The 27,607-nt window shown below is 39.3% G+C and overlaps 1 protein-coding gene across 7 annotated transcripts in view; it reads left to right on the forward strand.

Moving 5' to 3' along the window:
• DGKB (diacylglycerol kinase beta) overlaps positions 1 to 27,607 on the forward strand; it is a 339,840-nt gene that overhangs the window by 258,924 nt on the left and 53,309 nt on the right. For all 7 annotated transcript variants that reach the window (XM_021538316.3, XM_021538315.3, XM_021538318.3 and 4 more), the window contains one exon: positions 101 to 296. In XM_021538316.3, coding sequence (XP_021393991.1) covers positions 101 to 296 — 196 coding nt within the window. The remainder of the gene's footprint in view (positions 1 to 100; positions 297 to 27,607) is intronic.

Here is a 27,607-nt window from a genome sequence, read left to right on the forward strand (position 1 = left end):
AAGAAAAATATGTGAGAAAAAGAACATTCAGATTTTTCTTTGTCTCTTACTGCCTTCTCTCTTTTGTCCTTTTTTTTTTTTTTTCTTCCTTTCTAATCAGTGTGATGGAATTCAGCTGGACTTAATCAATATCTCTCTGGAAGGAATTGCCATACTAAACATCCCAAGCATGCATGGTGGATCGAATCTTTGGGGAGAGACAAAAAAAAGACGTAGCCACCGTCGGACAGAAAAGAAGAGGTCAGATAAAAGAACCACTGTTATAGATGCCAAGGAATTGAAGTTTGTGTGCCAAGGTAAGCTTACAGATTGATACAGGCTAGCTGGCTCCATAATGTCAACTCAGTTCTATAATTGACCTTGTCAAGGAAAAGGACAGACAGTTCCTAGATATTTCCTTTCTTGTGCATTTAGCTTTTCTGGTGGGAAACCCTGCCACAAGGGCACAAACAAAGATGTACTGCCAGTTGCAGTCTCTCTACTTGTAAACCTGCCTCAGGTATTACCTGTTAAGCAGACTAATCACACCATGTGGCACTGTTGGCAACTGGGCCATTCAGTCTAGAAGCAGTTAGAGATTTTGGAGTTGGAAAGTGCTTCCCGAGCATTTATAATGTTTCTTAATGTCAGTGTGCATAAAACTTGGGGATAGTTGTACCCTGATTCTAACAAGTTTTGGCCAGAGGCAAGGGAAATCACTTCAGAGTAAAAAGAGCAAGCTATCTATACATTTTATGTTACTATGTTGTAATGCTGTATGAATCCCTGAATATAAATGCTGTAGTTGGCTTGCACAGCCATTAACATTTCTTTCAGGCTCATGTACTTTCCTGGTGATTAGATACACTTACTCAATAAATTTTATTATTAAACATAACTCTCGACAAAACCAGGAATAAATAGCAATTGCTTTTCCTCTCTGAGAATCCGAATACTCTGCATTGTAACACTTGACTGCATGTCACAAGTCCGAGTGATTATAAGCCATCATTCTCTTCACACCAAAGGAATGAACCGTTTGGGTTTTCTTTGTTTGTTTTTCTCTATTTATCTGACAAAAAGGGTTATCTTTTGCTTCAGAGTATCTTCTTGCTTCTCTTCATTATTCAGACTTTATAAAGATCAGTGCTTCAACTGTTTTACGCTGTTGGGATCCTTTTACTAGTTTTGAATATCCTATTTTTGCATTTCATCAGCAGTAATTTTTAAGTCACTAGTTATAGTTAATTATTATGCATTTCAGTTTTAATTCAGCTAAATTATCTGGATCACAAAAGTTTAGGAATAAAGTAGTTTTTATGGCTTAGAGACTGCAGTAGGTACAAGCATTCAATTTCTGTGGGCTCTAGCAATTTTACTTATGTTTTCAGTATCTCAGTGTGACTTACCAATCCTCTCTGTCAGCCAGTCTCACCAAGCACTAAGTTGCTGCATGTGCTACAATTCTGTATTATGCCCTAATGTTCAAGAGCTGGAGGCTGCTAGGTAGAGGGCTCACCAAATTTTTTCCTTTTGTTTTGCTTCTGAACACAGGGAGACAGGATATTTATCCACCTGATAACAGGGAAATAGACATTATCACTTCTTTAGTTATTGAAATTATGTGCATCTCTGATACATATTTAACAGTGATTTCAATCTACTGACTACAATTGATGTATTAAAAGGGCATTGCTACACTCAATTTCCATTTTCCTGGACAGGATAAAATAAAATTACAATAAGAATATTAACTGACTGAACAGAATTTCCCATGTTATCTGTCGAAGTGTTCATAACGCAGACATTAAGCACCTTACTTTAGAAAAAATGTTCTCATTACTTAGTTTCTAATCGCGTTGTATGCACTGTGGATGGAAGTATCTTCATCCAAAAGGCAATTTTAAAGCAGAGTTGACTTCTTAATTTCCAAAACTAGATCACCTCTCATGTCACTGATTACATAAATAATATTATTGTTTGCATCTTCACTAGCATTCCAGTGCTGAGTAGGAGTAGCCTTTTTGGATTTCAGAGTGGTCCATATTTATGTTGTTCCAGTTTGAAACACTGAGCAGTCTTGAGCATGCAAAGTGTGTTCCTTTTGAAGGTGTGGGGTATGTGGGGATGGGAGCTACATGCTCTACTGCAAGTGTGTGTTTAGTCCATGAAACCAGGTTAAAACAACTCAAAGTAAAACTCAAAAATGAAGGTAGTGAAAAGTCAAAAATGAAGGTGAACATTTCAGAACCAACTGCTTAGCTTAATGGGCCCACTACTATCTTGTACTGCAAAGAACAGTCACTAATTCTACTAGCTAAGATAGATTCTTAGGCTGAGTGTGCTTCTTCAACTCAGAATTCAAGATTATTGCTGAATAATGGAATTCAATCAATTTTATGTCTACGTTTCTCAAATAGTTTTGGTAAATCTGAATCTACTCACTGGGGAAATAACCGACTCTCACTTGAAAACGTTACCATTTTTTCCCTAGCCGATTATTTTCTTAGGCACTATGTATTTTTGGCACATTATACTTTTTAGCTTGAAGAAAACATTTTGCAAGCTATTAATACTTGGTACAGAGATAGGTATTGCTGTGTTGAGAACCATGATAAATACATACCTGCTTGTTAACTTCTGTTTATTAACTTCTTCTGAAAAAAGATCTATGTAGTTATTTTTATGTTCAAATAAAGCATCTAATCACTTGACAACTAAGCACTGTACTTCCTAGGAGAGAGCAATCCTCATGTTTTCCTATGGATACACATATATATATATTTATATATCACATTTTGGTGTTGAATTTTATTCGGTTTTTATAAATATAATTTTTTAATGGGACTTCTTAATAGCATGCACATTTACTTTTAGACTTTTTTAATTGCAGTACAATTGTGGGTTTTTTCAGCTGTGTATGAATCTGTATTCTTGTCTCTGGTTTTATAACTTGGCCATACATGAATTGAAGGTTAGGTCTCTGAGCCCTTAGGTGGGGTGCATGGACTATTGGAAGCTGTCTCCTTGCTCTGGGTAGTTTGTTGCCCTGGAGCATGTTGAGCAGTCCCAAGGAGGACTTCTCAAATTGCCCAGCAAACCTCTGTGAGGTCCTGCTGCTGTCTTCCTGTGTTTTTTTGTATAAACCATGTATGTGCAACATGATCATCACTGCATAAAAAAGGGTCAAATTTCTGCCAAATCTTTTTTCTTTCCTTAGGTATCTGCACAATGAAGGGAAGGGATATTTCTCTGATCTCACTCCCTTCTTTTTTTTTCTTTCCTATTTAGCGTTGCCACCTGTTAATGTAAAAAGGTTTGTCTTTTCTTTGCCCTTCCCATTATCATCTCTGCACAATAGCCAGACCACAATTTGTACTTTAAGTAATCAAATGGATGTCTGCTTACAAAACAATCTGATTATGTGCAGGTTGTCTGAAAAACAATGTATTGAAATTGAGTGGTTTAAAGTGTGCACTATTTAAATACATTCCCTACTTATCTTATTAGGGATTTGTGCATGTATGCTAAAGAGAAACATTTGGCAGTCATAGCATATAGGTATGTGTGCCTGTGTATTGCACTTATGTCTAATTAGTAATATTTTAATATAAAACATGTATGAAAATATATTTGTCTGGTTAGTTTATAACTGGAAAAAAAACCCAAACATATTTAGCTGTAGTGTACTAAGTATTATCATAATCCTTGTTACTGGAAAAAATACTGTAGGTTTCATTTCAGCTCCTGTGCAGAAGTAGAGAGGGTCTTTCATCACATTTTATTAGGGTAAAAATTATGTGTTTTTTATGATTTAATTTCATTTTAATTTCTAATTTATCAGCACAATTTCTATTGTAAAATGTCAGTGCATTTGGAAAAAATATAACTACAGATGTATGTGACAATTTATGAAAGTAGATGACTTAGTGTTTTGACATTATGAATCTCACACTTGCAATGTTTCCATTTGTTGTTTTATTTAAAATCATCTAGTATGTACATATCTATGATACATCTATCTACAGGCCATTTACAGATTTTAGATGTTACTGTGAACTGCCCATTATTTAGATAGGACTTCTTTTTGGATATTCACAGATACTGATAAGTGCCAAAAGTCAAAAGTTTTCAAAAGTCAGTCAGAACTTTTGAAATATTTTCAAAGGTTTGAAAATATTAACATACTGGATAGAAACAAAACTATGAGTTGAGAAACATAAATGCAAGTAAGTGCACTATTTGGTTGCAAATTGCATCTAAAACAAGTTAACTCATGACAACATGTCTTACATGAAAAATATATACCCCTTATGTCAAGTCTTAAGCAGTTTTCTTCCTCACAGAAATTCTAAATAAAATTTTCAAAACTTTTGTGGCAAAAAGGAGTTTATTTTTTTTTAATATCTCCAGTAACTTTTTTGCTAAATGAAGTTTCCCTTGGGGTGGAAGTTGTTATGCTTTGACTTTATTGTTGAAGTTCAGTTAGAGCCCTATTCTGAAACGGAATCTCTTTTAAAGTCTCTTCAGAAATATGTGTAACTTGTTTTTGCATTAGTGGTTCCCCTCACAATCACATCACAAAGACAATATCTCTGATGAAAATTTTAGACTATAAATATTTCAGTGAAATACTTCTTCCATATTTATTTTGTACATCACCAGGGACACTGATACTTAACCAAGTCCTTACCACATTGATCTGTGCAGCTTGTTAAGAGCTACAGGAGCTGTCACTCCACAGACTAATAGATGAATTCAAGACAATGTGCATTCATATCACAGCACCTAGGCATGAACCAAGCTTACCAATATGATTCAATAACTCTGTGTAAAAATCTCTTTTAATAACTACATTATAACTTTCTGAATGGAAATGCAAAAGCTTTGGAATTAGAATAATGTGTATGCAGGCACTACAGTGCAGTTAAAAGCAGTTCAAGACATGCAGAGTCTGTGAAGGCCTTAAAACACTTCAAAATATCCATAAATATTAAAAGAATATAAAATACCTTTCTTATTAGGTGTCAAATTCCACTCTACAGGGAGAGAGAAGCTTTCATATAGACAGGGGATTCCTGACATGTTCCCTAAGCAGCTTTGTGAGCTAGCAGTCTAATTTAATTTATGGAGGTCTTTCATAACCTGTACTCTGGCTACATGACCTTTCCTTGTTGAAAAAGTTGAAACTGTGTACTCTATACATATTCTGTGTAATACACACTAAATATACGCAGTGTATATTCATTATTGATAGACTTTGGGTTATTTTTAATATGGTAAGGCATATATAATGAACTCTCTATAATAATATTTTTATTAAATGTTATTGACAATGTCATGGCTACACAGGGGAATAGCCCTTACTTTATATCTTGTTTAGACAGCTTTTTACAACATAGACATTAACCCCCTACCACAGAGAAAAATAAACTAATTAGAGCTATTTTATAGCTAGTCTAGGTTAAGATATTCAACTTTTAACATCAGTCTAAGCATTAGAAAAAAATTATAAATTTATTCAAACAGTGATTTTTCTTTCTTGTCCATGCATGTTCCACATCTGTTCTGAAACTGTAAACTAAAGGGAACATATTTCTGTGTCAAATTTTTGTTACTATTTTGGGAGTGTGTGTTGTTTACAGTAATTAAATAAATGTGAGGGCTGTTAAAGTTAGTGTGGCATTAACTTCAGTGTCTAAAAAATCAACCCCATAGCCAATAGATAGAGACACCTAAGGAAAAGAGTGTTTATCCTGCTTTCAAGTAAGTATCTAAGGTAGGAAGAGTAAAATACTCACTGGAGGTGACTGTCTTTCCAGTTAAGTAGAAACCTAAGGAATAGGTTGGGTTAGATATCTTCCTTCCTGCCAGCTAGATGGTGAGATGAATTTCTGAATGTTCTGCTTGTGGTGACAGTTCATCAAATACTTGAACAGTCCTTGTAGCAGGAATGGGAGTTGGACACCACTGCCAGATAAGACTTGTTGAACTGAGCCATGTTGAAGACATGTTGAACTTCAATAGATCTGGTGCTGGTGAAGCTCTGTGGTCACCAATCTGCTGAGCAGAAATCACTATGGTAGAGGATCTGTCTTTCCAGTTTGTGCAACCCCTGCTTGGAGTGCAGTTTCCAAGTGCTGGGGACAAGGGCAGGGGAACATCTGTTTTGGATATTATTGTACAAGCAGTGTTGGGAAATAGGGTAGTGTTCAGTGGTGTTACATACTGCCTCAACTTCAGTGTGCACTGCATTATTTTGTCACCTTTTAAACATCCGAATGGCATGCTGAGTGTCACTTTTCCTCTGGGTGCATTTGTGTTGCAGCACCAATGGTGCACCTGCTGAGCAGCAGTGAGCAGCCCCTGTCTGAGCAGCAGCTCGGGGGGCAGTGGGAGCTGCCCTGGGCCAGCTGCAAGGTGTACTTCATCCCTGGCTCAGGTGTTGATCTCTGGCTTTGCTGCAAGTTCACCCTGGGCAAGGAAGCCCGACTGATTTCTTCCAGTGGAAGCATCTGTTCTTGCAAATGTGGGACTTGTGTAAAGCAGGATTTAACTGAGAAATTCCTTCTACCAATATATACTAGTTTCATATTAGTACTTGTTGGTTCTTCTAGAAACTGTGGAACAGGGTGCTCCATACTGTGATGTGTTACCACTAAGCAGTAGTACCTTACCTCTGGAGGTGCTTTGGAAGGGAGGGAAAGGGAGAAGGAAAAAAAAAAAAAAAACAAAACAAAAAAACAACAAATAATGTAAGACACAAACATCACAGTTTTCCCATAGTAACAAATATCTTTGTGGTAGAGCTGTAATTTTCCTAACTCAAAGCTTGGATTTTGGCTGACAGAGAAATGTTGGTATTCAAATGTTTTTGTCTCATATTAGCTAATGAAGACTGTGTGACCTTGACTTCTTATTTTTACTTCATTCTTGTATTTACTGGAATGACCTATTCTGATATCAAAAAGGGCTAAATGGCATCTTGTCCTACCTGTTTCGTTAAACTGTGCATAGCACCATTAGTTTGTAAGATCTGTGTTCAAACATTTACCAAGCTGTTAAAGATAGTACAGGTTTCCTAATACAAAAATGTGGGCTGGAATGTCATGATTTTATTATGCTATTGAAAAGGCTTTTTCCTGTCTTCTCTTTCACCCTCACTACTCCCTATGCCCCCATCCCCAGCAGTAAAGTTTGGGGGGTGCTTATCTTTCTCTGTCTTTTCTTTAAAACAGGCTGTGTTCAGTCCAAGCTTTACTCATACAAGTAGTTCCATCAGTGTGCAGGATGGAGCCCATAATTCATAACACAGTTTTAATCTTTCAGAAGTATACATTCCTTTTGACTGTGAAACTGAGTTTATTGTTATTAGAAATTAATAGGATATTAAAAAATGGCTTGATAGTCTGATTTGGTTTTATATTTATCAAGCATGTGTATATGCTTCTGTGCAATATAGATCATAGAAGAAAAACAATTTCCTTTTATTTACAAGGCAGTTGAGAATGTCATTGTATTATACTTTTTGGTGCACAGAATGTTCATTTTCTTTCAAACGTTATTCATCGAAAGAGGATAATTATGGTGTATTTCACAGTCTGCCAGAAGGAAAATGTATCTTTGAAAAGTTTCATTTCCCTTAAGTTGCTCATTTTCTATAGGAAGACAGAGCTATTAAGTAACATACCCATGACAAAGATTGATTAAAATGGCATAAAGGACTATCTTATCTCTAAGTACAGGGCTTTACATGTATAACTCCTATGACATTAAATGCAGTAGGTGAAATTAGCTATTGTATAAAAAAAAAATCACAGTAAATTGGTTCCTACAGAGAAAAAGGTGAGGTTGGGAGAGATGGCATGTTAAGTAGTAACAAGAAGTAGGAAGTTACTTATTGTTTCAGGATATGCCTATAATGTGGCATCCAAATAATCACACCAAGTTCTCTGCTATCAGCATTTCTTTACTCTTCTGGGACTCACTTCAGCTGCTAGAGTGGAAACATTACCTTGCTGATGTGCATTCTCATATTGGGCCACCTACTTAGAGCAGTTCAGGCTCCTCTGCAGCATTCAAGGTGAATTTAGCCTGGGTCTGGCTGATCTGGACCAAGGGGTGTGCCCTAACGTGCACCTGTTCCACAGTATTCCCAGTGCTTAACTTGGCTTTGCTGGGAGCCCTTCCTAAGCCTTGCACCTCATTAACCCAAGTAAATGAACACTTACCTGTATGAAAGCCATTAGTTAAAATATAAATAATAAAGGATAGAAATGCAATATCGAGATATTTTATTGGAGTTTCTTTTTCACTTATCTGCTGTACCATTTTTTCTTGTAGCAAAACCTGATCGGCTTATCCAGGCTTTTTTTCCTTTTTATAGTTGTTTTTTTCCATTTGTAATACTGAAGGCAATGGTTATCCTGCTATTTATCACTGGAAACACCTGGCTGTCATTTGAAAATACACCTTGTAGAATGTGAAGCTCTGTAACTACCTCATTTGTACATGACAGGAGAAGTACAAGTTTGCTTTTCCTGAACCGTTTCTTAGAGTCTTTCCTCTATGTTGATCTTGATCTGACTATACTTTTGCTACCATGTTCCAACTAACCTGTCCAGCTTAGTGGCTTAACAGCAGATATAGCAGATGAGTAGTTGTTATTTAAAAGTGCCATGTCATGCCTCAAATACAGATATTTGTATAAAAGCATTAGCACAAGACATAACTCCTTTTGCTCCTTTTGAGTGTAATTCCACTGAGATGACTGGATTTATATTTATAACAATTATTGCAGAAGTAAAATGGAACAGAGAGTAGCCCCATATTAGTTATAAACTAACTTTATCCTATTATGATAGTATGACACAGTTTTTCTTTAACAAAGTGAAAACATCTGTTACTATCTCAACATATGAGTTTCATATCAGTTTTAAAATTCATGTGTTTCTCTGCTTCTGAAGTTTTTCAGTTATAAATTATTTGTAAATGTTAGTTTTCTTCTGAAAGCTTACAAAAAGTCAGCAATTAACCAACTACAACAGGTGTTTCCTTTCTTGGGGAAAGGAATGCATATGATTATTGTAATTTAGATTCCTGTATGAGTTAAGGAATTGGCCTGTTACTAGAAAACATTGCAAGCACATGGAAAATGTTTAAAATTAAATAGAAAGGTTCCATGAATTTAAGACTGACACAGGCTTAACCTCTTCAGGCTCTCTTTAAATGTGATTGATACTTGCATAGTTGCATTTATGCGTTAGATTTACTGTAAGAAATTTTTTATGCCGAAGATATGTTTTTATATTGTGACCTTTGTATGAAAAGCTTCAATAACCATTTTGCAGTATTCAATTTGTGTAATGGCAGACAAGCATTCCCTAGGAATACTGATAGCATATTACTCAGATTGTTTGCTCATTTAACCCTGCCCCAGGTGCCGGAATCTTTATATTAAAGATACAGAAATAAAAATAGAACCTAGCAGATCATTTTTGGCTGCTGTAACATGTAATCATATCCTCTGATCCATTCTAGTTTTCTATTACTTGTTAATAGAAAATTTCAAGTTCCTTGAGTGTCTGCAAAAGGTGTCAGATTGACAGCAATTTAATTTTGAGTAACAAAAGGAGAGGCAGCTTCAGTTAATGCACACATTAGTATTACTGATAAAAAAATACATAAAATATTCTAAAAATATTTATGATATTAAGAACCTGGTAAGACCTCAGGTTGTGTGTATATACATTCACATTACTTACTAGAGGTAGAAGTAGAATTTACAAGAGGAAGTTAGTGTTTAGAGTGTAATAAGACAGAAATGTGAGATTCGGTTTGTTATATTAAAAAGGCTGAATTTTTTTCCCTTAGTGGTGGGGTTTTCTCCTTCACTCTGCAAAAGCTTGTATTAACCAAAGCAGTTAAATACAAGTAGCTATAAATATATACTGGAGTCATGCAAGTATTTTACTAGTGCCTAATTACTCTGAAAGGAGATAGGGCTTTGGGTGGGGTTTTCCATACTTGCTGTTAAAATCAACTTCAAGATTTCTTCTTTCTCCTTATTTTTCCATTTGTTTTCTTGCAACCATAGTCAGGTAGCAGATATGCTATTAGCAGAATGCTGTATAGGGAAAGCACCAATAAAAAGAGCTGTTTGACAGTGACAATGTTTCAGTCACATTGGCCAAGTGTGAATCTGGTGATTCTGTGCATTTGTGCTGACGATAGTAAAATTAGAGGAGAGGAGGTTTGGTCAAACTATGTCATCTCTGTGACCAGCTCAATTTTTTACCTGCTGCCTTTAAATCATAACCTCCCTCCTGACACTGTTGAGCATTGCCAGTGAACCACCAGGTTGTTTATAAGAGCACATTGTAAAATAGTTTGTGTTGGAAAGAATGAGCTGCCCAACAAATTAATGGTATTGTGAGGTTCTGCCTGCTGGGGTGAAAATAAATTGTAAGAAAATATGGGGAGACAGGTAATGGGCACTAGCCATGCTGCACAACCCTTCTCAAACTGCTGCTGAGTGTGTGCCAATAGATATGGCAATAACTGTCAACAAGATTTACACTACTTTCACATTTACACAGTGAGAGTAGAAAGGTTGAAAGAGTTCTATAATTTTATTTAAAGTTTAGCGCCAACTATTTCTGGACCTACTATTTCCAGGCGACAGGGTTACAAACACACTGCTTATCTTTCATATGTGTCAGTGGGAGGGTTTTTATTACCATCAAAAGTCCTTGAAATCTGACATCAGAAAAATAGCAGTGAAGCAGAGGTATATACTTAATTGCAAAATCCAAGTAGGTACAAATTTCACCACTTATTGTATATATTGGGATTCCTGATAGCACTAAATTGTGCTATCTATCTATAGCCCCAGTGGGTGGTGCCTGCAGGTAATACATTTTCTGGCTGTGCTTCTTTCCCTGATATTGAGAAGGCACAGCTTAAAGTCCCCATGTTGGCTTTGTTTTTCCCCTTTGCATTGCATTCCATGCTGTAGAAATCTGCATGAGACTGATTGAACAATTTTAAAGGTCCACTGTGCGGGGCTCAGACATTGTCCCATCATCCTCCTTACGTGTCAGCATTCAGACATCTCTTAGCACTTTTATTACAATAACTTTCAATAGTTGTTAGCTCTGTAGAAATGGTAAAATTATGTGTCTGAGCTGAATTTTCTTATTCTGGTTTGCACATCTTCAGTGGAACTTGTAAATACTTTCTATGTCTATATTGTGAAAACTCTGGATACTAGTTAAATAACTTCATCTTACCAGAAAGCCTGCCTTATGATTGTCAGGGGATTCAGCTGCCAACCAATAAGAAACCTTTTTTTCAAAATATGGACTAGAGCAGCTCTGGATTTGCAATAGATTACAGATGATATTTGTGTATCTTTTTTGGTTTTCTTTCTTGTGTGTCTGTTTTAGTCAGGAAAAAAAGTGATATTCCTACAAAAGCCCTGGTAATTTCAGAATCCAGTAAATAATCTGATGCTGACAAAACCATTCCTTGTATTACTTTATATCAACTGTATGAACAAATTGGCAGTTAGTGATTATTATTTATTTTTTCTGTGGAAACACCCAAAGGTCTTGGACACTAGATGCTTTATAAACACAGATCAAATGGATATTTCCTGCTTGAAGAATCAGAGGCCCAAAGATAATTTAGGTTGGAAGAGACCTCCAAAGGTCATCTAGAACAACCCTCTCTGCTCAAAGCAGGTCTAATTGGATCAGGCTGCTCAAGGGCTTGTCTAGACCTTGCACTCTAAAAAAATCTAAGAATTTATGATCTGAAGTTCATTTGCTAAAATCTAAGGGCTTGGTTGCTGAATGCAAGGTTAAGAAGTACAGTTTTATACTGCATGTATGTGGCAGTCAGTATGTAATTAGTTTTATTTTCATCTGTCTCATTCACTCAGTCATAGGCTTAGCTGAGCCTGTAGTCCTATACTGCAGGCTCCTAGTTCAGTCTTGGAAATAAGAGTTCTCTTCTGGGGACTTCCTTTTTGGGAAAAGGCTTCAGAATAGCCACCCATGGGAAAAATCAGCACTGTAAAGTGAAAACACAAAGGAACTCCCATCCCTGCTGGAAAAGAGTGCACTGGAATTGATCCTCTCATTACTTTTTCTGATCAACATTCCCTGCCTTTTCATCTAAAGTTTGCAAATGATCCTTTTTGGCTGCTTCAGGTGGAGTCCCAGTATGTTCATCTCTTCCTCCCAGACCTGCTTAACCCCTTGATGGTCAACAAGGAGGTACATGTTGAATTGTAAGTTCATGTTGAAAATCAAATGGAGCCAGTAGTACTTAGGAGAGTTACTAGTATCTTCTAGAAATTCCCCCCACCCCACCATTTACCTGGACTTTAGGTATAGTTGGGGATGTAATTTTCCTTCTAAAGTATTTAGTTTCTCCTTACTGACCTCCTACTTCATGTTTCATTTGATTTCAATTCTATTTCCTTATGAAAAAGTAGTTGAAAATTTAGGACCCCTGGATCCCAAATGGCTCACAGACCTATAGAAATAATGGCAAAATCTTTATAGAGTGCAAGTGGCCTCATATTTATATGACCTTCTATAGGTAGTAAAACATTTCTCATAGGTGGCCATTTTCTCTAGGCTGTGTGGGAAAAAATTATTTATGACTCGAGTTTTTTTATTTATTCTGTTAAAAATATTCTTTGCCAGCTTGGGGATATTAGAACCATTACCTAAGAACAGATAAAATGGATGATTAAGTCTTTAGAGCTTGAAAAAGTTATGCTAGTAAGAAACAATCAGCAATTTTTGTTATAACATCGGAAATAATATTAAGATGTAGACACCTTGAGAATTACTGAGCAAGACGTAATCAGAAGACATTTAAAACATCAGAAAATAATTGCTGTATAATTAATTGGGGTGATGGAGTTGATTAATCTAGCTCTGTCTGAAACAATTTATTAAAATATCATTTTCTACAGGTAAAAATCTTTATGGTTAGTCTCATGTATACTGACAATGCTTTTCAGCTATAAAATTGCCAAAATATATAGGAATAGTTATTTAGATATCCATTCATGAGGAGATACCTGTTTACTTTTTAATATTTTCAGCCTATGGAGCCTTTTTTATAGTGAGACACAAAGACTTCAAATATCACTGTGATGATGTCACTCTGTTTATTTATAGATGTGTCCAGGTTTGTAAAACTTTGTCTGATGAGCACCAGGCTCTAACTGCATGTAAATGCTAACAAAGTAAGAGATGATACTCTTCAATTACTTTGCAATAAAGGCCAGTATTAACATAAAAAGCAAAGAAAAATTTCTGCATCACAGACATCTATTGGAGGGAAGAAATCATGATATGTGGCTGCAATAGATATGTTTTTCAATTTTCCAATGTATTAATTTCCTGCTTATATTGTACCAAAAGAGCTGTTTGAATATAAAGAATGAAGAGGTCACCTGGATTGGACCTCTATGAAATAATTTTTCCTTGAAAGAAAGAACACTGAACATAAATCCTAACATTGCTTGTTGTGATAAAAATTTTTAAATTATTTGTATTTAGAGTATTCAAAATTAAGATCATCTGCTAATTTTTGTGTTGAGTGGTGACCCCTACTAAAGCATTTCATTCTGTTGCTATAGGATTCTCAGTTATGATTTCTATATATATAAAAAAGTTAATTTAATAAAAATGAACAAGCAAAAAAGATTGCAGCACAGCATATGAAAATGCCAATTTTTTTATCCCAGCTAGATAAATTGTGTTTTTTTCATTTTATTTGCCTCATACTTAAAATTATCCCTATGTAAAAGAGAGAATGCAGATGGATGACTGTCAAGGCTTTCTCACCTAGGCATCTCTCTTTGGCCACGCTGTATCTCCCTGGGAAAGGAGTCTAAAGCAGCTTCCACTGACCCTGTTCTGAGCTGCTGAGGCTGTTTGCCAAGATCTCTGTGATGAACAGAATGTCTCTTTTCAGACATGTTCTTGCTACCTCAGACATTCTGTCTGAGTATGAACATTTGACATCATCTACCTAACTGCATGTCTTAGTTAGACAAGACAGGAGTCTGTGAAAGAGGGCAAAGCCTCCTGTGCAATGGAGAACGGCAAACCCCCCTCCCTCTGAATTACGAGGATCTTTAAATTAAAAGGCTCTCAGGCAAAGATATGGGAGTGGGAGTAACAATTCTTTATTAGGAGAAAACTAGACAACAATTTAAAAAGGAAAATGCAATCGGTACAAACAAAACTAGTGAAAGAAAAAAGTCTAGAACCTGAGGAATGCCAGTATCAGGTTTTGCTGGGACAATTGCTTTCCCTTGCAATAGTTGATGAGTTGCAGCTGAAGTGGTGATCTTTAGAAGGGTATAATTTTCCTCTGAAGATTTGGTGGCAGCGGGGGCCGGTCTTCCTCTGCGCCGGGGTTGCCTCTGAGCTCCGCTGCCGTCGCCTCTGCGCGCGCCGGCTGCTTCGCTGCGGGTGCCGCCGAAGAGAGAGCGAGAGAGAGAGCTGCTTTCCCCGGGAATCCCGCGAAGAGAGAGAGAGAGCTGCTTCTCTCGGAGTCCCGCAAAGAAGAGGGAGAGTTGCTTCTCTCGGAATCCCGCGAAGAGAGAGCGAGAGAGCTGCTTCTCTCGGAGTCCCGCGAAGAAGAGCGAGAGCGCTGCTTCTCTCGGAGTCCCGTGAAGAAGAGCGAGAGCTGCTTCCCCCCTCTGGGTGGGACCCCTCACGGCGTTACATTTTTTCAGCCTTTCATTGAATCAGTCAAAGGTGTATACACAAACCATTGTCTCTGAGAGAGATAACAAAAAACCTGTCCAACCGGTTCGCCTTCGACAGATGGCAAATGGAATACAAGCTTATCTTACAACCCAGGACATTATCCACCCCTTATTCTATTTCCATCTGCACACCATGAAATCTTACACCCAGTTCTCTCTTAAGACTAAGTTTCCCTGTGGTACACAGCGGGTCTCCCCATCTTCCTGCATTACCCACCAAGTGTAACCAGGTCCTTGAGCAAAGACAATCCCACGAATGGGTTGGTCTTTGCCTGAGGTGGGATTAATCCAAACAGTTTTCCCTAAAATACTTTTCATATGTACTACAGGGACTTTATCTCCATCTACTGCGTGTAAGGGTTCTGACTGAGCAGGGCCAGCTCGATTGACAGACCCCCGGGTGTTGACCATCCAGGTTGCTTTTGCCAGGTTAATTTCCCAGTTTCTAAATGTTCCCCCACCGAGTGCCTTCAGGGTAGTCTTAAGGAGTCCGTTGCACCGTTCAACTTTGCCGGCAGCTGGAGCATGATAGGGAATATGATATATCTATTCGATACCATGTTCTCTGGCCCAGGTGTTGATAAGGCTGTTCTTGAAATGGGTGCCGTTGTCAGACTCAATTCTCTCAGGGGTGCCGTGTTTTCACAGGACTTGTTTTTCCAAGCCTAAGATGGTGTTCCGGGCAGTGGCATGAGGTACAGGGAAAGTCTCCAGCCATCCAGTGGTGGCTTTTACCATGGTCAGCACGTAGCGCTTGCCTTGGCGTGTCTGGGGCAGTGTGATGTAGTCAATCTGCCAGGCCTCCCCATACTTGTACTTGGACTACCGCCCACCATACCATAGGGGCTTCACCCTCTTGGCCTGTTTGATGGCAGCACACGTCTCACAGTCATGGATAACCTGGGAAACACTGTCCATGGTTAGATCCACCCCTCGGTCTCGTGCTCACTTGTAGGTGGCATCTCTGCCCTGATGACCTGAGGCATCATGAGCCCATCGAGCCAGGAACAACTCCCCCTTATGGTGCCAATCTAAGTCTATCTTTGACACCTCTATTTTTGCTGCCTGATCTACCTGCTCGTTGTTCCGGTGCTCCTCATTAGCCCGACTTTTGGGGACATGGGCATCTACATGACGGACTTTCACCGTCAGCTTTTCCACCTGAGAGGCAATGTCTTTCCATATATCAGCAGCCCAGATTGGCTTTCCTCTACGTTGCCAGTTGGCCTTTCTCCACCTTCCCAGCCAGCCCCACAGAGCATTGGCTACCATCCATGAATCAGTATAAAGGTAGAGCTTTGGCCACTTTTCCCTTTCAGCAATGTTCAGAGCCAGCTGAACGGCCTTGAGTTCAGCGAGTTGGCTCGATCCACCTTCTCCTTCGGTAGCTTGTGCAACTTGGCGTGTGGGGCTCCATACGGCTGTTTTCCACTTCCGGTTCATCCCTACGATGCGACAGGAACCGTCAGTGAAAAGAGCGTAGCAGGTCTCCTCTGCTGGTAGTTGGTTGTATGGTGGAGCTTCTTCAGCTCTTGCCACTTGTACCTGCTCCTCATCATCAGTGAGACCAAAGTTTTCACCTTCTGGCCAGTTCGTAATTATCTCCAAAATCTCAGGGCGATTCAGGTTTCCAATACGGGCGCGTTGAGTGATGAGGGCAATCCATTTGCTCCATGTGGCGTCAGTGGCATGGTGGGTAGTAGGAACCTTTCCTTTAAACATCCACCCCAGCACCGGTAGTCGGGGTGCCAGGAGGAGTTGTGTTTCTGTGCCAATTACTTCCGAGGCTGCTTGAACTCCTTCAAAGGCAGCCAAGATTTCCTTTTCTGTGGGAGTGTAGTTGGCTTCAGACCCTCTGTAACTTCGGCTCCAGAATCCCAGTGGTCGGCCTCGAGTCTCCCCAGGCACTTTCTGCCAAAGGCTCCAAGACAACCCATGGTTCCCGGCTGCAGAGTAGAGCACATTCTTGACCTCTGGTCCCGTTCTGACTGGGCCAAGGGCTACAGCATGAGCGATCTCCTGTTTGATCTGGGTGAAGGCTTGTTGCTGCTCAGGGCCCCAGTGGAAATCATTCTTCTTTCGGGTAACCAGATAAAGAGGGCTCACAATCTGGCTATACTCAGGAATGTGCATTCTCCAGAAACCTATGGCACCCAGGAAAGCTTGTGTTTCCTTTTTGCTGGTTGGTGGGGACATAGCTGTGATCTTGTTGATGACCTCAGTGGGAATCTGGCGCCGTCCATCTTGCCATTTCACTCCCAGGAACTGGATCTTTCGGGCAGGTCCCTTGACTTTGCTCTTCTTGACGGCAAAGCCAGCTTCTAGTAGTATCTGGATGATCCTCTCACCTTTCTCAAACACTTCTGCCGCTGTGCTCCCCCACACAATGATGTCATCAATGTATTGCAGGTGTTCTGGAGCCTCACCCTTTTCTAGTGCAGCCTGGATCAGTCCATGGCAGATGGTGGGGCTGTGTTTCCACCCCTGGGGCAGTTGGTTCCAGGTGTACTGCACGCCCCTCCAGGTGAAAGCAAACTGAGGCTTGCATTCTGCTGCCAGAGGAATGGAGAAAAACGCATTAGCAATATCAATGGTGGCATACCACTTTGCTGCCTTGGACTCCAGCTCGTACTGGAGTTCCAGCATGTCCGGCACAGCAGCGCTCAGCGGTGGAGTCACTTCATTTAAGCCACGATAGTCTACAGTCAATCTCCATTCTTTGTCAGATTTGCGCACAGGCCAAATGGGGCTGTTGAAGGGTGAGTGGGTTTTGCTGACCACCCCTTGGCTCTCCAGCTCCCGAATCATTTTGTGGATGGGGATCACGGCATCTCGATCCATCCGATACTGCCGGCGGTGCACTGTCGAGGTCGCAATTGGCACGCGTTGTTCTTCCACCCTTAGGAGTCCTACTGCAGAGGGGTTTTCTGACAGTCCAGGCAAGGTGTTCAATTGCTTAATGTCTTCTGCCTCTACAGCGGCTATTCCAAAAGCCCACCTGAGTCTCTTTGGGTCTTTGTAATATCCGTTCCGGAGGAAGTCTATACCTAGGATACACGGAGCATCTGGGCCAGTCACTATAGGGTGTTTCTTCCACTCCTTCCCAGTCAGGCTCACCTCAGCTTCCACCAGAGTCAATTGTTGTGATCCCCCTGTCACACCAGCAATGGAAACAGGCTCTGCCCCCACATGTCCCGATGGTATCAGAGTACACTGTGCACCAGTATCAACTAAAGCATCATATTTTTGTGGCTCTGATGTGCCAGGCCATCGGATCCACACTGTCCAGAAGATCCGGTTTTCCCGTGCCTCTCCCTGGCTAGAGACAGGGCCCCTCTAACACTGGTTATCATTCCTTCCCTGGGCATACATACTAGAGGTCCCTTCAAGGGGGTCTGACAGATCGTACCCACAAGCTTGGTCACGGGAGGTTGAGGCTACCTTCACTTTGGTGGAACTCCCCCGGTTAGAGTTTCCCTCCTTGAGTTGACGGACCCGTGCTGCCAGGACAGAGGTGGGTTTCCCATCCCACCTCCCCATGTCTTCCCCATGGTCACGCAGGAAGAACCACAGATTAGCCCTTGGGGTGTACCCTCTCTCTCTAGCTGGGGATTGTTGGGTGCTGATTCTGGGGCCTGTGACTCTCACGGGTGCTGTATTAACCTTCTTTATCTCCTCCCTCATCTCCTCTTTAAACTCCTTAATCACAGCTGAGATATGAGCCTGCATTGGGCCATTAATCATACTCTCATAATTCCTAAGTTTGTTGGTAACAGAACCTATTGTCTCCCGGTGGGTGTCAGCATTGATCGTTGCAATGAAGGTGGCGTATTGAGATGGCCCAAGATTTGCCAGACTCCACAGCATTTGTCCCGTACACCTGACCTTGTCAGGGTCATTATTGTGTCGTCCATCCCTCCCAAAGAGTACCTCTAATACTGCCACTTCTCTCAGCTGTTGGATCCCTTCCTCGAGGGTCTTCCAGCGCATTCTATGATGGTGCTCTTGCATTCTCTCTCTGTGGATAAACCTCTCCCTGACACTCATTAAGAGCCGCTCCCAGAGAGAAAGGGACCCTGGTTCCCTTACAAAAATCTGATTTATACCCGAGTCCTGGGTCAAGGGTCCCAAGTTCCTTGCCTCACCACCGTCCAGCTGCACGCCTGTACCCATAAGATCCCAAACCCGGAGTAGCCAGGTAGCATAAGTCTCACGCCCTCGTCGCACAATGTCTTTATGCAGATTGCGAAGACTTTCGTACGTCAGGGACTCGGTGATGATAGCAATCTCTGGCTCCCCTGTGGGTTGTGAGGTTCCTCCATTCCTGTCCCTATCTGCAGGGTGCTCTGCTTTCACCTTAGACTTTCTTGTTTCTACCGGGGCCACTGCTGCTGACCGTGACTGCCCTTGTGGTTCAGCTGGAACCTGGACAGTTGTAACATTAGTGGGTTCCACAGCTGTACTATTAGACTGTCCCTCTTCAAGGCAAAGGGCCGGTTTCTCACCAGCTGGGGAAATGCACTTCTTCAGCATCTCTCGTATCTCCTTAACCAGAACCCTCACCCAATCTGGGCGGTTCATTTCTGAGGTGGGCTGTGGGGCAGGGTCAGGCTCTGGAGCAGCAGCATCTCGAGTCTGTGGTGTAGGTGTGAGGGTAGTTATCCAGGTTAATCTTCCCTTATCTCTGAATGCTAAATATAACAGGACTATCAGCAACACCACCCATTGTATGGTATTATTAGCACTTATAAAGGATCTTAACCTTTTGAGAACTGGTGGAACAGACCCAAAAAGATGGTTAAAAGGTTGAGAGAAAGTTTGCCCAGGTGCTATTTCTTCGCAGTAGGTACCGTTATTAAAGTAACCCCAAAAACATACAGTTAACGTGTGATAGCTATGAATCCATGTACCTGCCTTCCAGAGGAAATTAAAGATCCATGAATTCCTCACCCAATTAACCCAGAAGCCAAACTTGATAACAGACACCGTAGCCTTAGTCATAGGACCCATTTTTAGATAAGGGTCTGCAAATGGGAAAAGTATAGCTACGATCACATGCCACCCAAACCAAGGTAAACTAGACCACATGGTGATGCTGAAGATGTTTTTACACACAACAAAACCAAATTACTTAAGAACTGTTAATCCTTTTTCCCTCTCAATGCCCTCGGGCCCCACGTTGGGCGCCAAATTCTGTCTTAGTTAGACAAGACAGGAGTCTGTGAAAGAGGGCAAAGCCTCCTGTGCAATGGAGAACGGCAAACCCCCCTCCCTCTGAATTACGAGGATCTTTAAATTAAAAGGCTCTCAGGCAAAGATATGGGAGTGGGAGTAACAATTCTTTATTAGGAGAAAACTAGACAACAATTTAAAAAGGAAAATGCAATCGGTACAAACAAAACTAGTGAAAGAAAAAAGTCTAGAACCTGAGGAATGCCAGTATCAGGTTTTGCTGGGACAATTGCTTTCCCTTGCAATAGTTGATGAGTTGCAGCTGAAGTGGTGATCTTTAGAAGGGTATAATTTTCCTCTGAAGATTTGGTGGCAGCGGGGGCCGGTCTTCCTCTGCGCCGGGGTTGCCTCTGAGCTCCGCTGCCGTCGCCTCTGCGCGCGCCGGCTGCTTCGCTGCGGGTGCCGCCGAAGAGAGAGCGAGAGAGAGAGCTGCTTTCCCCGGGAATCCCGCGAAGAGAGAGAGAGAGCTGCTTCTCTCGGAGTCCCGCAAAGAAGAGGGAGAGTTGCTTCTCTCGGAATCCCGCGAAGAGAGAGCGAGAGAGCTGCTTCTCTCGGAGTCCCGCGAAGAAGAGCGAGAGCGCTGCTTCTCTCGGAGTCCCGCGAAGAAGAGCGAGAGCTGCTTCCCCCCTCTGGGTGGGACCCCTCACGGCGTTACATTTTTTCAGCCTTTCATTGAATCAGTCAAAGGTGTATACACAAACCATTGTCTCTGAGAGAGATAACAAAAAACCTGTCCAACCGGTTCGCCTTCGACAGATGGCAAATGGAATACAAGCTTATCTTACAACCCAGGACACTGCATTGGTACCATTTGGTTTTTTTAATCACTTCTTACTCATGAGATCATAAAGTATTGTCTGCTTTGCTAAATTATTTTAACAATGTCTTGTATTCTATGTTGAATTATGAAGTAGTCATATGCCAGAAAATTCATGGTAATTGTTGTCAGTACCAGAAAAGACACAGATGACAAAGGCTTTGACCATATTTATCTAGGTAAGGTTTCATTTCATTTTATATGGTAGAGGTTTTGTGGGTGAGATGGCAATTGGTTGTTTGAATGATTAAAGGTAATATAAAAGTTCACTTTCACATTACTTTGATTCAGCCAGAGTCAAAGGATATCACCAATATAAAATTATTACTATATTTATGGTCTTTTTGTAGATCACATTTCTGAATATGACTCTTTTTTATTATTGAACAAGTAGAAGAAGAGCTATTTTATAAAACTAATGAGGAAACTAGTATGCTTAATGGCATATATCTCTTTAAAACTTTCTCCAAAACGAAGACTACCCCTACCAAATTGGTAATGTCTGTTTAGTGCTTTAGCATTCAGAAGTTATTTCTTTACTAGAAGTTATTTCTTTACTAGGCTAACTAGAATATTTTATAGAATCTATTTTGAATATCTTGAAAAATGTGTAAAATGGTATGTCTTATCAAAATCTGAAAAAAGTCCCCATATTGTCAGACATTTCTTGAGGGTAATATCAAGGCTTTGGGTGGCTTTGAGAGACAGGTAGTTAAAGAAAATTTCTCTTGGCAGTTGGATCATGGAAAAAGATTTGTTCTGCTGGGGAAATGAAAGGACTGTGTTAAAACAAAAGCTAATAGGAGAGAAGATGGCCTTTTAGCTTTAAAAGTAGAGGAACTACTTGCAAGAACTTGAAAGAGAGAGTGACATTGTGACCAGTGAATTCAAAAATCACTAGATTCCTTTCATTGTACATGCATTAAATATCTTTTGGTCTAGGCCACATGTTTGATTTTTTTTTTTTTTTTTTAAGGGATTTGGGGCTCTTCTTAACATATGTTCCATCATTATAGGAATCTGACAGATCTATGAAGTTTATGACAAGTCTTGCCAATGTGAGCAGCTAGATAATTGACAAAATGTTGCTAGATAATTGAAAAAGAAAAATCCATTTAACTAACATATTTTACTTGTGCAGCATGCTAGATGACACTATTACATATCTAGCAACAAAAAATGGCAGAGGATGTGAAGTGGCATACCTGGGTTATTTTGGCAGGGAAGTCAGATCGGTGTCTCTTTCTTCCCCTTAATAGAAAATGGTTCATACTGTATGTTGAGACCCCAAAAAGGCATTACATACAGCCTAGACATTGTTTTTGTGATGGCTTTCCATGATGATACTGCTGCTGTAGGATTTATGCTGTAATGTGTGTTTACAGTGGATCTGTTTTCAATGTAAGGCTACCCTAATCTGAAAAGTTAATTAACGCAGTAAACAAAGTAAATCTCTTAATTCAGTGTTATGAAGCATATGGGTGTTTGTTGTGCATCAGCTGAACATTTCCCTAGTATTTGGTAAACACCTGTGCAATCACAGGATACTTACTAATGAGTACAGTAGCCTATCCTTATGTGTCTAACAACTTTTGAATGTAAACCTTGGCTCCCAGCAGTCTTTATTAATGCAGTCTTCTTGGCAATGTAGACTTTGTGAACTAAACCAACTGCATCTAGAGATCACCCAACTTCTTATGGCAGTGGCTACTTTTTCTCTTGTTTGACTTCCCTGACCTCCCACTGCAGCTGTTCTTACAGTGATTATCATCCAGTTCAGCATGCTGCTGTAAAACAATCTTGCTTTTTAAAAACAAACCTGTTAATTTAGTATATACTCTCATTTTAAATGAATAGATGTAAAATTTGGAAAGAAATTTAAGAAAAATAAGTTATTTTTAAGCAATTGTTTACTTTATTATGATATTTGCGTATCCCCATTTCACCCACCCATAAGACAATACTTTCTAATTGGCACAAATTCAACACACTCAGAATTGGTACATGAATAGAGAACTGCATAGCTAATAGTTTCATTTAGAGGACCACACACAGTTGCAGCACATGTGAAGGAAAAAAGCTGACAGATGTCCACATCCCCTGGCTCTAAGAATAATAATAATAACCCTCCAACCTAACAGGCTGTGAGCAGGAAAGGCTCCCAGAGCACTGTCACCTTTTCCCCTCACTGAGAACCTTGTACATTCCTGCAACTTCTTACATGATTTTTCCTAGTCTGGAGATAGAAATTATGTATCTGAATGGCATATAATAAATCCCCTTATGAGAGGAGATTAATTTGTTTCTTTATTATAAAAATAGTATAACTTTTCCCTGCAATAACAAAACCTTGCAAGCCACCTCAGTCTCTTGCAAGAAAGAATTAAAAAAATGAGAATTCTTTCACACCATAAGGAAGAGTGATGCGATGGTTCAGTAGTATCTGGAATTTAGTAGATAAAGTACTTGTCCCACTTCACAGAAAGGCTAATTTATTTTGCCCCACATATAGTCTAAATCAAGTTTTAAAGGTCTTTTGAAAAGCTTGGGTTTCGATAAGGAGGGTCTACTTTTTGGCTCTTTCAGTCACAGAAAATTACATTATGTAAATTTGAAGACAAAAAATAAAGAAAAAAATTATATTTCTGATAAAAAAAAATCTTATGGGAACACATATGTTTTAACTGCCTGAGACTATTGGCCCTATCAATTTTTGCCACCCATTACAAGGAAAAATAGCTAAAGCAGAGTTTAGGGATATGTAAAAGAGACAATACATTATTTACTTCTAAAATTTCATAAACTCAAGTTAGAAATGCCATTGTCATTTGAAAGTTAGGAACATCTAAAAACCGTGTGCTTTCACCTGAGGTGTTCCTTCAATTTTTCCCTGACATACTGAGTAGGTTTTGAAATATGCGTCACTGCTTGAGATACTCAGGAAGAAATGTTTGTATAGGAAGAGTCATGGTCTTTTAATTACAGACTCTGTTTACACTAATATCACAGCCATCAGCAACTGCATCCATGCAGTGTCAGCAGTAATTAGCACCGAATATATAGGCCTCTACTCAGGAAGAATTGCTGAATGTATGATTTAACAGCACTGGAAGTGCTCCTACATTATCCCACACAATAGCATTTTTAGTATAAACTACAAATGTCTAAAAAAGATTTGCTGTTTAAGTATAGGTCCCAGCTTACTCTGCACTAACCTTCCCAAGAAGACAAGCCTGGAGTAAGTGGAAAATGTTAGGTGATAAGCATTAATAATAGTATAATGCAGGAGCAAATCTCATTTGACATGAAACTTTTGGTGCCAGTCCCATGGCCTTTCATGCAGTTATGACTGTAGCTATGCTTGTTAAGAAGACAGTCCAGTGTTAAGGCACTGATAAAAGAGTATTTCAGTGGACTCACTTCTGACTAGCAGTGCAGCCTCAGTTAATGTAATGGAGGCTTAAATCCTCTAGGTTTTGGAATATTTCAAATTGATTATCACATGTTACTTGGACTTAGTTACACAGATTTAGGCAAGCCTATTCTTCAAACGAGTATTTTTCCCCTTCAGTGCTAAACACATCTCTGCAACATTTGTTTACTAGGTCACTGGTATTCAAATCTGAGTTTCTTCTTAAACCAAATTCCTCCATCTTCTTAATTGCATGCAGAACATGCTCCCAAAACCACAGGGAGGATAAATTCATTTTTATTTTATTTTTAAATAATGGAGCCTTTATGGATTCTGAAATGAAAGTCTGGCTTCAAATGGAGGTTTCTCTTCTTCCCTCAGTCACGGGGTTTTGGGTGCTCACTGAAAGCTCACTGAAAGATGGGTGAAAATTGTAAATAATTTAGAAAAAATACTATACATTCTAGAATCTCCTGCTCCTTGCTGAATTTGTTTTGGCATGCAGAGACACTAATGCACCTGTGGAGAGAATGTTCTCCATAATGGATGACATCTGGTTTGAAGACAAAAGTAGAATGTCAGTAGACATTGTTAAGGGAATGACAGTGGTAAGAGCCAATCCTGCTGGTAACTGCAAAGAGGTCTCTGAGCAACTGTCTGAAAACACACACACAGCTTCCTCAGAAAACTCAGCATAAAATATCTGCAAACTAGTTACAGAAAATACTTAAAAAAACCCCAAACCCCCTTTTTTTTTTTTTTTTGTTAGAAAGATCTACCCAAAGTTTTTAAGATGTTTTAGAAGCAGTCTTAAAACAGACTTTTCTTTCCAACAGTATGTAGAACAACAGTACAGCTGTTTATATGGGCAAAATTCTGGTATATGTATTATATCTTCTTCAGAGAACAAGGATAAACTTCTTTGAGATTTTTTAATACTTTTTCAAATTATCTTATTTTCTAAATTTAATTTAGCCATAATAAGTCTAAAGAATTGTTCAGCCTTTTGTAGTCTTCTTAATTTCTTGGATTACTGATTACTGAACTTAAAAGTAGTTTGTTGATGAACTTTGAATCAAGGTCAAGGTACATTTGAGAATTTGACCCAAAATTAGGATACAATTTCAAGCTAATGCTTAACTCTTACAAAAATTTTTCAATTTCTTAACTGTGAGTTTCTCAGAAGTTATCTCCTCTTTACACAGAAATAGATCCTAATGTTGTAGGATGGAGCATTTGCTGCATGCGTATACTTAAATGTGTATGAATCAAAATATTAAATAAATGACTGAGGAAATAAAAAGTAAATAGATTTATCTCTGCTTCTAAAGATCCTCCATAAAAGGAATAGCTCCTAATTTTACTGATGATATGCCTTATTACTGCATGCCTTATTATTAGAAATAATTCCAAATCCCATTTATTTTCATTCATTTTTATAGGGAATGCCATGCAGTTCTTTTAGAAAGCAAGTAGAAAATACCTAGACTTCTCTGTTATTGTGATTTACAGTTCTTTCCTACCACCTGCCTTCAAGCAGAGGTATCTTCCTAATTACTCTTCATATTCTCAGTAAGATCTAGGTAGATAAAGACCCCCCAACCCAAAAAAAAAAAAAAAGTAACAGTAGAAACTAAAGAAGGCAAACAGACTTTTTTAATTGCACAGTTTTCTAGGTCTTGCAAATCTTGACCTAGAAATTAGTTCTGATGTTCATCACATTTACCTTTCAGCAGTAGCTGCACCACAGCTGAATGCCTAACCAGGGCATGCTTCCTTTTGTGCTCTGAGGTAGGTATTTGAAGTAGATCAGATGAATCAGATTGAAGTCATGTCTGTTATTCAGACTCAGTCATGGTCATGAATAACTGAAGCTAATTATTCACAGGAATATTGCCTTCAGAAATATTTGCTAAGGTGTAGTTGATGAAAAAAAGATGTCCCAATAGCCTGCTCACCAATGCAGCTGCGACAGGACAGTCTAAAAGGGGCATAAGGTAAACATGAAGGGCTTTTCTGTGGTAATCCTTCTTCCTACTGTCTAATGGTTTCCTTCATGTGTCGATATTTCATTTACATTTGTGTGACCATGCTCTGACAGGAATGCCAATAAAGCCTTCAGATGCTAAAATCGTTCTGAGTTATTTCTGTGTGTAGGAGTCAATATGATGCAAGCCAGGTGAGAGACTTGGTTGAATCAGGCCATGACAGATGCAGAGTTTTCCAGCAGCTGTCCCAGAAATTTCTGCCCTCACAGCTGTTTGTAGCCAGCCCTACACTGAAGGCAGGCCACAAGGAGCAGGTGGGGACCGAAGCAGCAGCAGCTGGCGTAGGCAGACCGAGGTAGAACACGAGCTCACGCCTTTCCTCTTCTGGGGATCAATATGCTGCAGAGCCCCTTGGTAATGGCCAAGAGGTTTTGATGGCTCTGTTTTTAAAGATATGTTTCTCCTGCAGAAAGATCAAGAGATTCTCTTCTGTTTCCAAAAGCAGAGAATCTCTGTGATCCTTTGTTCAGAAAAAAAAAAAAAAAATTCTTTTTGTAACAGAAAAAGGCAAGTATCTCCAAGCTACATCTAGTCAAAGTCACTGGGATTTTTGTTCCTACAGGTGTGGATATATAGATGTAGTAATGCTAATATGATTTGGGAAAAGAAACGTGTTTTAGGCCCAATTGTGATAACGAGAAAAGCATTATGGTAAGGTGGAAGTGAACATGAGTTTCTTCCTCTCTTGTCTACATCTGTGTCAATATATAATTTGTGCAAAGCAGCATGTGAAATATTTAAAAACATAAGATGCAATATACTTGTGAAGCATTCTATATTCCAAATGAGTTCAAGTAGAAATAACATTAAATAAGTGACTATTTATTTTTTCAGTAGAGATATGTTTTTCAATATGATTAATAGCAGGAAAATAAAATAGGTTAATAAAATAGGAAAAAAAATAGGTTATTTATCTGCATCTGGAAATCTAGACTCACTTATATTCAAGAGGCCATAAGCCCTCAATTGTTTGGAGTAGAGGAAACTAAGAGGTTGCATTTGAGTGCTAACAAATTGAATCATTCTACAGCATTCATTGTTTTGTCCTCTTATTAAGTGAAAAAGTATAAAACATAATAAGCAGCTACATAAGGCAGATCCTACGTGAAATTATTTATGCTATTCATAATGTTTTTAGCAACAGGCAGATTTCCAACACAGTGATTTACAGGTGTTTTTCAATAAACGTAATCAAAGTATTATCTCTTCTTTTGAATAAGCCTCTGTTGGAGCAAACAATGAATAGGCTGTTCTCTTTGGTTTACCTATTTTTTTTTTCTGAGTCCTTGGAAACTTAGATGCCAGATATATAACTA

Source organism: Lonchura striata, chromosome 1 (assembly GCF_046129695.1).
Source record: "Lonchura striata isolate bLonStr1 chromosome 1, bLonStr1.mat, whole genome shotgun sequence".
Taxonomy (NCBI): Eukaryota; Metazoa; Chordata; class Aves; order Passeriformes; family Estrildidae; genus Lonchura; species Lonchura striata.